The sequence below is a fragment of the Ruditapes philippinarum genome, unplaced genomic scaffold (assembly GCF_026571515.1).
Source record: "Ruditapes philippinarum isolate M1 unplaced genomic scaffold, ASM2657151v2 ctg1122_1_1_1_1, whole genome shotgun sequence".
Classification (NCBI taxonomy): Eukaryota; Metazoa; Mollusca; class Bivalvia; order Venerida; family Veneridae; genus Ruditapes; species Ruditapes philippinarum.
Genome location: NW_026855097.1, coordinates 106,405 through 119,486, shown reverse-complemented (window position 1 = coordinate 119,486; position 13,082 = coordinate 106,405). Strand labels below are relative to the sequence as shown.

At 31.8% G+C, this 13,082-nt stretch overlaps 1 protein-coding gene across 1 annotated transcript; it reads left to right on the top strand.

The window, feature by feature from the left end:
• Nucleotides 1-355: 355 nt before the first annotated feature.
• Nucleotides 356-7,663, top strand: LOC132742104 (baculoviral IAP repeat-containing protein 2-like). The gene is made up of 7 exons (XM_060730424.1): nt 356-926; nt 2,377-3,260; nt 4,044-4,071; nt 4,353-4,493; nt 5,027-5,184; nt 5,656-5,812; nt 6,153-7,663. Exons 2-7 carry the CDS (start codon nt 2,835-2,837, stop codon nt 6,218-6,220), a joined length of 978 nt encoding a protein of 325 aa, XP_060586407.1. The 5' UTR covers nt 356-926; nt 2,377-2,834; the 3' UTR covers nt 6,221-7,663.
• Nucleotides 7,664-13,082: the final 5,419 nt, after the last annotated feature.

Sequence of the window (13,082 nt, the reverse complement as noted above, 5' to 3'; positions counted from 1 at the left end):
TTACAGTATGGGTAAAAAGAAACATTCTGCAGTTTTTGCGCGGACCACAGATGGTCACAACATTACGACCAGGGGGTGCATATTGCAAAGAGGTTGACCAGTATGTTAATAGTTTTCCTTAGGAGGTCAGGAGTCAAATATTCGCATTACATGTATTACAGAAAGATAACATTAAGATGTTAAATTCTATGTTTTTTTATATGTACAGGCTAAAACATAATGATCAAATTCCTTTGTGAGTTAGAGATCATGACACCCCATAGCAGCCTCTAAATCGATCCGCCAATGTTATTTAAAATTCTATTATCGATCAGAACGAACCGCCCTTGGTTACACTTCCTTGTTGAGGTTATTTCGTCTTAAACTAGATCTACTTTTGTTTTGTGTCATTTTATAAATGTTAAAATTAACTAAAAATGCATGAATGTGATTTTTTTACCGTTTTATTCTTAATTTGAAACTGACACAAAATTGTATTTGAAACAAACAAACAAAAACGTGAAACTTGTACGATTTAAAAACTGGGATTCCATTTTTTTAAATAGCACGAAATTATGACGTCATCAAAATAAGTGATAATGGATTGATTTTTAAGGGATTTATTTTTTACAGATACGACTTTGTATTCGGGTAAAATTACACATCATTAATAAATTTAATCTTTAATGTCATTGAGAGAAGAATAAAAATATATCTATTAGCATATCACGTGACAAATTGTATTTGCAGCAGCTTTGCATGTAAGTTTTCTACTAATTGAAGCTTTAAGCTAAACATAAGTGAACTGATGAAGTTGGGGAGGTATTTCTTTCTAAATTTGGAGTTAGTTAACGACATCATCAAACTAGTAAATTAAACAAAATTAATGAAACCGAAAGAAGAAGTATAAAATTCCCCGTCACAGAACATAGGAAATTACAAAAAAGGTTTGTATTTTCTGATTAAAAACATATTTAAAACTTGTACAATGCATCACCAAGCGTGTGTTATTGCTTTGCCCGTGACACAAGTGCTTTTTATTAGACGATCAGTTATGTGACAAATCACAAATGTGCAACTTTCTCTTTCAGTAAGAAATAAAAAATGCCACAAAACAACAATTTTTCACAAAATTAGGCGAAAGGTCACGTTTAAACATGGAAAAACTACATTTTGGGTAATTCCAAGGTTTTTCTTTATTTTTTGTTAACCCTTTACTTCATATCGACGTGTTTTGACGACGTTTTGCCCCCCCCCTTTGAGGCCTCAAACAGTGAACAATCGCCCTATTTAGACCCAAAATACTGTTTTTCGTTTGAGAAATGTTGATTAAAAAAGGGATCATTTTTTTCGGCGCCGCCCCCTATCAAAAGGTATGTACATCAAGGGGTTGCCAGAAGGGAGGTATGTCCCCGTCTGTTTCGGGGGGTTGAAGGGTGCAGCAGCCCCTCTCATCGCCAAGAAAATCGTGGACATGTGACTGGCTAACCCCGTTGCAAGGGTAACAGGAAATTTAGGACTGAGCATGCTGGTACAGAGGCCGTGATCCAGTCAACATTTGTGTTAAGTTTCATCAGCATTGAAGCATTTTTCATGGTTTCATAGCAGTATGAACTTGTAACATGAGGCTTTTCAATGATAACAGCCATTTTTCTCAATAATGCTCACGAGGTAAAGGGTTTACGTGTCCATGTGTGTATATAAGCACACTCCGAAAATTTAAAATAGGTTGTGATTGAAAGCACTGTCATTGGATGTCGACTTAATTGAGCTAAGAAATAGTAATGTGATAAGTAGCGATATCAATATAGAAATCATAAACCAGTAAATTTATGAATTTAGTTAATTCTTAACCAAATAATTAAAACATAAGCAAATGTGTTGTTTTTTACCAAAAGTGTAAGTGTTTATAAGAATGGTGTTGAAGCCTTTACAAATCATTTACTGGTGGATATCTTTGGTAAATGTTGACGATTAAGTAACTTAGAATGACATTATGAAGCCAAATTTTAAATAACATGTGTAATCGCTTTGTGCCGGATGACAGCCTCATACTACCAGTAAGGCGTCAAGTATGCGTCTTTGAGGTATATTTTGTCATTCTGGGTGCATAGCTTGTTCCAGTTGTTGCAGGTTGACTTCAAGTGGTTCGTACCTTTGCCCAAATAAAATTCAACATTTCAGTTGTGGCCATTTCTAAATTGAGGCAAAATGCAAAGTGTGGGGAGAAGGGTTGAGGCTTTCATCTTGGCATGTGGCGGTTACTTGAGATAAAAAACAAACAGCCAAAAACTTTGTAATTTATGCAAATGTATATTCACTAAGATGTATATGCTTGCATGTTTGTGCTGGTATGTTTAAGAATTTTAAAAATGCAATGTTTATCATATGTTGCAGATAGGAAGCAAGAATAGATAGAATACAGCAAGCGCCAAAACTATTACATGCAATGCATTCCAAACGTCATTTATACCATGGGATCTATGGTGCCTTCAAAATCAAAGTGTAAAGCTGAAAACATAACGTTAGTTTCGCAATCAAAACAGCTTGTTATTAACTATATTTGTTCCTTTTGCCACCACTATTTAAAAGCAGCTCGTTATTCGGTTGCAACAAACATATTTGAAGCTAACGCTTGCCATCAATATACAAGTAGAACAGATGCTACACATCCGATGTTAAACAGCAGAACAATAGACAGGGGTGCTCAAAATAGTAAATTTTAAAAGTATTATAATAACAAATGTTACACCTGTGATATTCATGATGTGTTATCCAAGGATTTTTGATACTGCGTGATTTTAATATTGTTCCAGAGCTTAGTGTTTACTTTATATACTGTAGTTGAATTAATAATGGATGACAATTCGGATGACGATTTAATTCAGTTTTCGCATAACGAATCGGAATTGAAGAATGGTGAGCAAGTGTCTAATGTCACAACAACTAAAACTAGAAGTTACACTGCCGCTATGGAAATGCGAGCAGATATGCCCAATGTAAATACTTTTGTTAGACCTAAAGTGCAGACATATGACCCAAATATGAGTCAACAAGTGTCTTATCCACCGACGTGCAGATATCCACTCAGGCATAGACATGCATCCACACTTTCTGCGAATGAGAATCAACAATCTCCTAGGGCTAATTCATCTGTATATCATCATCAATACTCGGCAACAAGTCAATCAGTCACAGGTGCACTTATTCAAAGCTCACCGCCTGCAATCACGTCAAGACATCAACTGACAGAAAAATCTAACATGATACCAGGATCTGAAGTAAGATGATTGAATATTTGCATTGCAGCATTATTTAAAATACATTCCGTCATAAGAATTTCAATAAATAATTAATCCTTATTTTTCTGACTTTCTTAAATATACTTGTTTGGCTTGATGTTCATCATTTTGTAAGGATTCCAAGATAAAATATTAAAGATTATCAGTCACCAGCAGAGTACGCCGATGTGCATCTATCCTTATAACAAAGACCTATCACTTTTGAATCTTGCAGAAGGGATTTAAGTTTTAATACAAATATACAGAAAGAGGAAATACCAATATTAAGTTCTTTTATCTCTAATATTCAATAAGAAAACATCGCTAAGTTAACATTTATAAAACCCATCAATGGTTTAAAACTAGCAGAACTGGGTAGAGTTAAACAAACGTTTGTTTTTATTGTTGTACATGAGTATGATAACCGTAAAACAAATACTTCGTTATATTCAACAATAATGGGTTTCGCTCTTATAGATGCACTGGTTTGGGATAATAAAATCACGTGGGGTTTTTCAGATGGAATTTAATATTCATGATAATAAATCATTTTGAAAAAAGCTAAGTAAATCAGAAAATTGTTCTGCATGGTCACGTATCACGATGACGTTTTAATCATGAAAAGGCTACCCTTCCGGTAAATAGGGATTAGTTAATCCTTTAAATACCGATGTAATATACACAGATGTAATTATTTCTTAATTTGAAGTAATATAATAAAAATGTAATAGAAATTAAAATATTTCATTCTTGTGTATTAAAGTTAATAATTACCTGTTTCAGGGGCAAACACACCAACGCTTAAATAGACGTAAGTAAATTTTAATATAATAACAGAAGTCAACAAGCCTATTAGTTATCAACAATAATTGACCATATATAAAATGTTAATTTACTTCTATAGATAGAATCAATACATTTTTAGAGTCCTATACATAACTTCTTGGTTTCCAACAATAAATTGACTATGTAATCAAGTTTGATTATTATTTAATCTATCTGTTATTACTTAACACAATGTTTTCGTAAACATGCTCAGTAGATATTGATGTGCTTTTCTTCAATTCCCTTCATATACACACGCTTACAAAGGAGAAAGACGAGCAACCGGAAAGCCACTCAGGTTTCACGAATACGCGGATTACAGGAAGAGAGTGTCTTCATTTGAATTCTGGCCCATACAGATTAAACAGACTCGAGAACAAATGGCCGACGCTGGCTTTTTCTATACAGGTACTGGTAGTAATTGTGGATAGTTGAATGTTTTCAATCAATTCTTAACTGACTTGTTAATCCATGTCTGTTTTTTTTCAAACGCAAGACACTAAATTATTACGTATATTGTAATATGTAAGGAGGTATATATTCTTATGCTATCATTGATACAACATAAAATAATATGTCAGTGCATAAAATAATCTGTTAGTGAGTTAAATGTTATTTTATTTCTTACATGAAATTGATCACTCTTGTTGTTTAAACTCTGTGTTCAAACATATAGTATGCATTCACAAAATTTCATTGGCCAAGAAAGGCTATGCCTCTCGTCCAATTCAATTTTGTAAATTATTAATCATGAACATTAACCAACTTTTCGTTTAAAATATTTAATATACATGTAGTACATGTAGTTAATTTACTACGTAAAGTAAAAATAAAATAACTCACTTGAAAAACTTAAACCCCTTTAGTAAAATATTAAGTTCTGACACTAAACGGAAATAACATGCCAGGACAAATATTAATTTATTACTTAATTGTTTAAGGTTCCGATGACTTAGTACAATGCTTCCAATGTTACCGTCAAGTGCGCCGTTGGGAAAACGGTGACGATGTGTATGCAGAGCACGCTCGAATATTTCCGTTGTGTCCATATATAAGAGAACACAGAGGGGATAGCTTCATAGCACAGACTGTCAATGAGGTATTTTTTGCGTATTTTTTACTATATAAACGTAAAGCGACTAGGTTATTCTGAACATACGTGCGTTCCGACCAACTGCATACCATATAATGAGGCACATCAACTTTACCATTTTGATAAAAAGCTCCTTAGACAAACAACAGATTAATTTTTCAAATCCATAACGTGGCAACTCCATTGCACAAATAAATGAAGCAAAGCAAATGTTCAAAACAAAACACAAATATGTCTCCTGCCTACAATAGATATATCAAACATTCATCAAAAATTGAAAGTAAAATGAGTCGATAAAGGTCACAATATGAGTGTTATTTCATGAGTGAATAACATATCTATTTTGATGATATTTTTACCATTAAATTTCTACAGAAATTTTTGTTTCCCATGTTTCAACTTTGTTCTATTACAACTATCTCTCAAAAATAAACATATATTTTCAAAGTAAATTCGAAATATTAATTCAATTAACAGGACAAAGAGTTCTCTGCCAAAGACCAATCTCTACAATATGCTCAACAAGATCAACAAGAATTCTTAAAATATTTTGAGAGTAAAAGGAATAGACTTTTGGAAATGGGTTTCAATGATGACGAATTCAAAATTGTACGACAGCACTTCAAAAACATAGGTAAAAGATTTTTTTGGTTTCGTTCATACTGATATACCAATGTAAAAATATTTGAATTTCATGTTAAAACTGTAAATTGTCTATATGATAGAAAAAAATATCATTTACGTGTGTAAACGAAAAACCTCTGTTGTCTCGGAAAATCGACCATGTATTATTTGTAAAAAGGGAAAAGAAATAATGGATGTTGTCTCAGAAAAACAAAATAAATGTAATTAGGCACTATAATTATGCATGGATAGCGACACCAGTAGCAAACACAGAGGATTTAATGTTTTATAGTGCATGTAGTCATTAGATCGTTACAGTATGTAACATAGCTAGTTGTTTTGTCCTCCAGGTAATTTCAAACCGGACATAGATGAAATTGTTGACGCACTGACCGAAACGAAGACGTGTGAGGATTAAAGGTGCTTACTGGGGACTACATGACTGGGTATACTCTACTTCGTCTTACATGCGCTTTATCCACAAACACAGTAGACTCTCGTTCATTTGTTGTAATTAATTCCTGATTTGTTTTAGAATTACACAAGTGCCAATTACATGTTTCCTTTGTGTTTTGTTCATAAATATTTAACTATGTAACTATTAATATTATTTAATATTTTCTGTTGACATCTTAACATATCAAGTTATTTATTTTGCAAGAAAAAATTAAAATTTATGCATATGTGTTTAAAATATACATTTGTATTATAAAGCAAAAAAGGTGTGCCGTCGTGGCCGACCCTCACGAGTGGTTCACACTTCGAACTAATAATCTAAGGATTGCTGGTCGCGTGGATCAACGTGAATCGCAAGACGGCGTTTCTGTGAGCAAAAACTTAATACTCACGCTTATTTTATTTTTGACTAGTTCCAGGAAGGGATGGTGTTGTTTTAAGCTTAAAGCTTCCTAACCTAATCGAACTAAAATAAAGTCTATATAAACTAAGTTTCAAGGTGCATTAAAACTTCAATAAAGGTTTAATTCACTGTGAAAAGTTTACCACCTTCTTATTTTCCTTGTACTTGGCTTAAATCATGTATAAATTGTAAAACTTTTTCATGAACTCGTTTTTAAATTACAAATCGAGTCAGATACAATAAAGATATTGATGCTTTCCTGTGTGCATGTTTTATTGTTTTTGTTTCCTTTTTGATAAAAGGATTGAATATGATGTGAAAAGTTAGTGTAACTGATTTTATGCATCAATGTTATTGATACTGCAAACGATTTTATATTTCATTGTGTTGTTGACTCGTATTATTATGCCTGACATTGTTATCTATACGTCAATTCATTATATTAGAAACTGTTTATAGATAATGTTTATAGATAATGTTTATAGATAATAATGTTTTCTAAACTGGTAATATGCTGCATTGTTTTCATTCGATTCTTTCGAAATACTTAAAAAAATATTATTATATTTTCTTGTTTATGTCATGATTTTTTTATTTTAATTATTGAAATTCCGAAATATGTAAATTATCAATTAGCCAGGCCGCTGACATGTTTTTTGCAATTTAAGGGTCTGACACATTTATGTTTATTTACGTCACATGATTATTATTTGAAGTTTTCTAATCTGATTATCTGTTTGACTTAAAAAAAAGTCTTCAATTGCTAAATGATATAATCGGGATTATAGCGTGGAAGCCGAAAGACTACAATTGTTCTTGTATTAATAAAAGAGACAGAACTTTTAAGAGAACAATTCAGTCAGCCAGACACTTAACCTGTCATGGTTTAAGTTTAAAGTGTTGGTGCCGGCATTTTAATGTATATTTATAGATATGTTATTTCAACCGGTTGGAATTGTTGTCATAGAGAAGGAAAAAAAACTATGTAATAAAATCAGGAAAAACGAACTTTCTGAGTTGTGTTTATAATAACAAAAGGATCTTTAGATGAATACTGGAGATAACTAATACTTACAAGTTAGCGGTGTAATTATACAACACAGAGAAAATACGGCACAGAATTGTTTGTTAAAAAGAATATTATTATGGCAGACGGTCTAGTATGTGTAGTCTTATATCTTCCACCATTCACATTCAGAGTGAATTTACATATAGCCAAGAACCTTACATTCTATAAATTTATCCCATACAGATTTAATTTCTCAATAGAAATTCTTCAATTTTGTACTTGGACATAGGTTTGACGTTCAAACAAAATTAAAATAATGACCACTTCTTGAACAATATTTATTTAAATGGAAAGAATAAATTACAACAAAAATATAAATATATACAACTTATATCATATTGATTTGTAAAATACAGCATAGTTCGACAAATTCTGTTTATCTGAATATAATACTGCACATTTGTAAATTTATTTTCGTTGGATCATCGCAACTTATATAAATGGCTGTTGCAAAATTATGAAATATTTCCTTTTTTATATGTTGAAAGCATTTTGTGCAGTATTACAAATCTAGAGTAAAGACAATTGCCAGGTTATATAGCGGTGTAAGTATGACCATTTGTTATATAACTCTAGCCATTTGGATACGGTTATAAAATTTTTTGACAGGCTATATGGCCGTATATAAACGGCTGTTTGAAAATATAACCAAATTTGCTAGGCGAAAATTATTTTGCAAACAACTGTTTATAAACGGTTATATTTATATAACCTGTCAGGAATATTTATTACGAATTTGTAATACAGGAAACTTCTCTTTTATGAGAAAAAAAAGTGAGATTTTTAGAAAATTGACAGTAGCCGTGTCTATAAAACTATATAAATGTCACGATTATCCAATGAAAAGTGATGTTAAAATGTGCAGTATCATAAAACATATAACCGTCTATACTGGGCCATACAACATGTCATTCGTCTATATATCTAATAATATGTTGGTCATAAATCAAATATCATCAATTTGCTAAGTGTGTGTACATTTGTATATATGGGGTGTTCAAAATATAAATCATAAGTTTGATGTTTTGCACATAAACATTAGTCTAAATTGTTGTAAAAAATTAATTTCCGATATTTCAAAAGATTTCGAGAGACGCGTTTCTAGTATGTTTTGTATATGTTAATAAAATAACAGTACCTGATATTGTAAGAAAAAAATACAAAAAAAAAACAACACCAAACAAACAAACAAAAAAACAATAGAAAAAAATCAATGATCATAACAAAATTATCAAGTGACTTCTCTTTATACACTTTAAAGAGGATTTGTCTACTATTGGCACTTTTTTCATAATCATATCAAATATAATTGATAAAAACAATTGAATCGTATCACATTTGGATATCCTTAAATAGTTTACTTTTACAAATGTTGACAAATTTCTACTGATTGTGTATGAACATGTATAATATGAGGAATAATAACATTTTGTTCTTAAACATTTTAATATCTATTTATATATATGTCTGACACTAAATACTATCAAAAATCAAGGTTATTATATATAGTATAACAGACCAATTCACTATAAGTATTTACATTTTTCTCTTCTGTCATTACGGTACATACCACCAATATTTTTCCCGCTATATATATTTATACAAAACAAAATGAATATTTATAGCATTCCCCAGTCCAGATATTTTTATGGTAAAAAGGGAACCCGGATTATAGTGTGGAAGCTGAAAACGGCGCAATGATCAAATTTGAATATTTCTTTACTAAATCGTTTTGTCATAATTTTGCCGCTAATTCTGACACGAAATAACCGATTGTGAAAATGTCCGTACAATATTGTATTATAAATGTATGCATACATCTCTAGTTATTTACAAGCGGACAGTACACAGACTTTTGTACCAGTATTACCATATGCTGCCATGATTAAACATTTAAAAGAGAAGTGGACAGTCATAATTATTTAAGATATCATAATCAAAGCGCACTAAACTGGTCTTTACCGAAACATAAAAATATCAAATGACATTTGCAACTCAACAATTCTACAGTAAGAAGGCAGTGAATTCTGTTAAAAATAAAGCAATGCTTTCTGGCATTTTTCGGTGAATACATTGTGTAAAAGAATTGCAATAATGGGTGTAATTTACCAAACAAAAACATAACAAAAATATATGAAAACATGCGTTATTAATAACGCCATCCCAAACTAGTAAAAACCACCACAGCAAATCTAAAACCGTTACCAATTACTAATTAACCCTAAATAAAAATGTATGCGCCCAGAATATGATAGTAACAAGAGGCACCACCAAGCGGGGTCCACGATTTGTTCTTAGCTCTATAATCAAACGCATAGAAGGAAGAATAATGTAGTAAAGAAACTCATAGAAATGTACCAAATATAATTTAAATTTCATATGCAATAATCAAATGATTCTCGTAAAATAAAGCATTCCCAGCGTGCAAGGCTTTGCACATGTATAGGCATGACCTTGACAGTCAAGGTCATTTAAAGGTCAAATCATAGTAAAATTAATCTAAATCATCACTTCAGTTCAAATCAATAAATAACAAGGTCAATGTCTATTATGAGTCAAGGTGAAATTTACGTAGATCTTCTTTAAAACATTGTCCTTGAGGTAGGTGTGCTTAAGAATGAAAACAGTCCATTTGCAAATAAAACATTATAGCATAATATCACGCAAAATCCAATAATTTGACCTTCAAGGTCAAGGTAACTGATGGATGAAGGTCAGAATAAATTTGATCTATATGATAGTCTTGTCTAAAACATTGTTGTGTCAAGGTATGAAGACAATTCGTTTATAAATAACAAAGTTATAGCCAATTATAGCAAAAAGCAAGAAAAATTCAAACATTTAACCTTAAAGGTCAAGATCATTTATGAGTCAAGGTCAAGTTCAGTCTTGTTATTAAGATGTTTTATCGAGTGAATCACTGCTTTATTATTATGAATGAATAAAATTGTTCCAAAAAAAGCACAAACCCTTCAGTAGTTATGGAGATACCAGCTTACAAGCAAAAACTTTACCAAGAATTTCTAAGCCGAAAAAGGTGCATAATTATGAAAAAAAAAATCAGAGTTACGGGACTTGTGCCAATCATGTTAGATAATCACAGAGAACAAGTGTGTGAAGTTTCAATCCATTCCCTTCAGTAGTTATGGAGACATCAGCTTGCACGCAAAAACTTAACTAAGAATTTCTAAGTCGAAAAAGGGGGGCATAATTATGCAAAAAAACAAATCAGAGTTATGGAACTTGTGCCAATCATGTTATATAATAACAGAGAACAAGTGTGTGAAGTTTCAATCCATTCCCTTCAGTAGTTATGGAGATACTAACTTGCACGCAAAAACTTAACCAAGAATTTCTAAGTCAAAACTAGAACTCCGCGAGTCGGATGTGTCGCCTTGTGAACAATATAGTTTAGGAGAAATGGCCAGGACAAAAATGAAATTTGAAAATAAACAAAGGGCAATAACTCAAAAAATAAGAAATGCAGAGCAGCAGTTTCTATGCTCCGGACAAGCTTAAGGGGACAACGACGCCGACACCGACAACGACGACGACGCCAACACCGCCGACAAAAGTAACCCCTATATGTCGCCTTTTTCAAGGCGACAACACCGCCGACAAAAGTAACCCCTATATGTCGCCTTTTTCGAGGCGACACGAAAAGGGGCATAATTATGCAAAAAACAAATCAGAGTTATGGGATTTGTGCCAATCATGTAAGATAATCACAGAGAGCAAGTTAAGTTTAAATCCATTCCCTTCAGTAGTTATGGAGATACCAGCTTACACGCAAAAACTTAACCACAGGGATTACTAGTATTCTGCGAATAGTCGAGCTGAAAATGTATGAATAGTCGTATAATATTGCAAAGCATAGAGTTCAGATGTTAGTAATTATTCACCCAGGTATTAGGAATTCGCGATGATATTTATAATATGCATCTGAACTACATGTATGTACAGTACCATGATAACTCAATGCCATCAAGTCTGTCGAATGTCCATGATGTGTTGATTGGTTTAAAATGACTGAAATGATATACACTGTACAAATGTCCAAACTCCAAAGTGTAATAAATATGCCCTATGTTTTTTAAATGCACAAAAATAATATCATTTAAAAAAAATGTACATGTATATAATAACACTAAATCTAAACAAACTAGAGTTAATATGTATTATTGACCATATAAATCTAGTCTATACATGTTTTTTTATAGGACATTAGTAAATAACGACATTAATTTAACACCTTTGAAAAATTTACCAATAAACATCCAGCATTTGCATCACATGATGTTCCGAGAGATTTAAATTCATAAAATTTAGCCTCGTTTTCATTTCACGAATCCGAAAATAGAAATCCGCTTAATTTTCATTTTCCGAGTCCATATTTTTCCGAGTTCATATCTTTACTGTACTCCAATTTGCAAAATTCTGTCAAAATGTTAAAATTGGTGATGTGAAATAAAGAAGTCATTATACATTGTTGAATACAATACTGACTGCATTGATCTCGTACTATAAAATCTATATTGGACTATGCAGGATGCATCATCCAGTAAAGGTTTGACAGCTGTGCACACTTCCAAATGAACTCCATATTGTACTCAAAAATGTATAATAACATAACAATACATAACTACACATTTTGACAATTTGAAATGTTTTACACACGAAAATGGGACACATTACGTTATGTATTGTTTGCTCCTAAACATTCAACTGTTAACTGTTTCAACAAACAAAGTACACAGAATAACTATTTACTAAAAACAAGTTTAACCTTTGTTACTAAGCAAACATTGAAATGGAGGGAACAACACTGTGTCTTCGTTTAACAATGTTTTAGAACTCCACGGGGGTTCAAAAGTCTAAGAACATAAATTTTGATAATCTTACTCAGATCAACTGGAAAAATATGAAGCATTATATTGAAAATTTAGCTAGATTCTTAGCCCCATTTAAACGCTGGGTCAATTTTAGGTCATTTTGCACGAAAAAACGACTATTGAGGAAAAACGAAATTAGCAAATGATCCTAATTATTGATAGAGAACTACATAAAACGGTATCAAAATCTCGAAAAAATACTTAAGGTCATGTCATGTAAAATCTTCAACGGAGTTCTTTTCGATTTAAGTTAATACAGTGTTGGAGTATTTCCCCCAGGCGCTTGCAGAAATCACAAAATAGACTAAATATAATTCTTTTTCGCCAATATTTTTTTTTTCATTCATGAATGTATGTAAAACAATTTATTTGAATAGATGAATTTGACGTCTTAAAGTGCGGATGAAAAGGCGAGATTTTAGCATTTAATCATTGAAGCGCCTTGTCCGGTATATACCGG

Bases quoted from the DNA above. Each gene is read 5' to 3' on its own strand.
- LOC132742104 (XM_060730424.1), top strand. From the start codon at position 2,835: ATGGATGACAATTCGGATGACGATTTAATTCAGTTTTCGCATAACGAA. The intron at 4,494-5,026 runs GTACTGGTAGTA...TAATTGTTTAAG, and splicing joins CGCTGGCTTTTTCTATACAG to GTTCCGATGACTTAGTACAA. The intron at 5,813-6,152 runs GTAAAAGATTTT...TTTGTCCTCCAG, and splicing joins ACAGCACTTCAAAAACATAG to GTAATTTCAAACCGGACATA.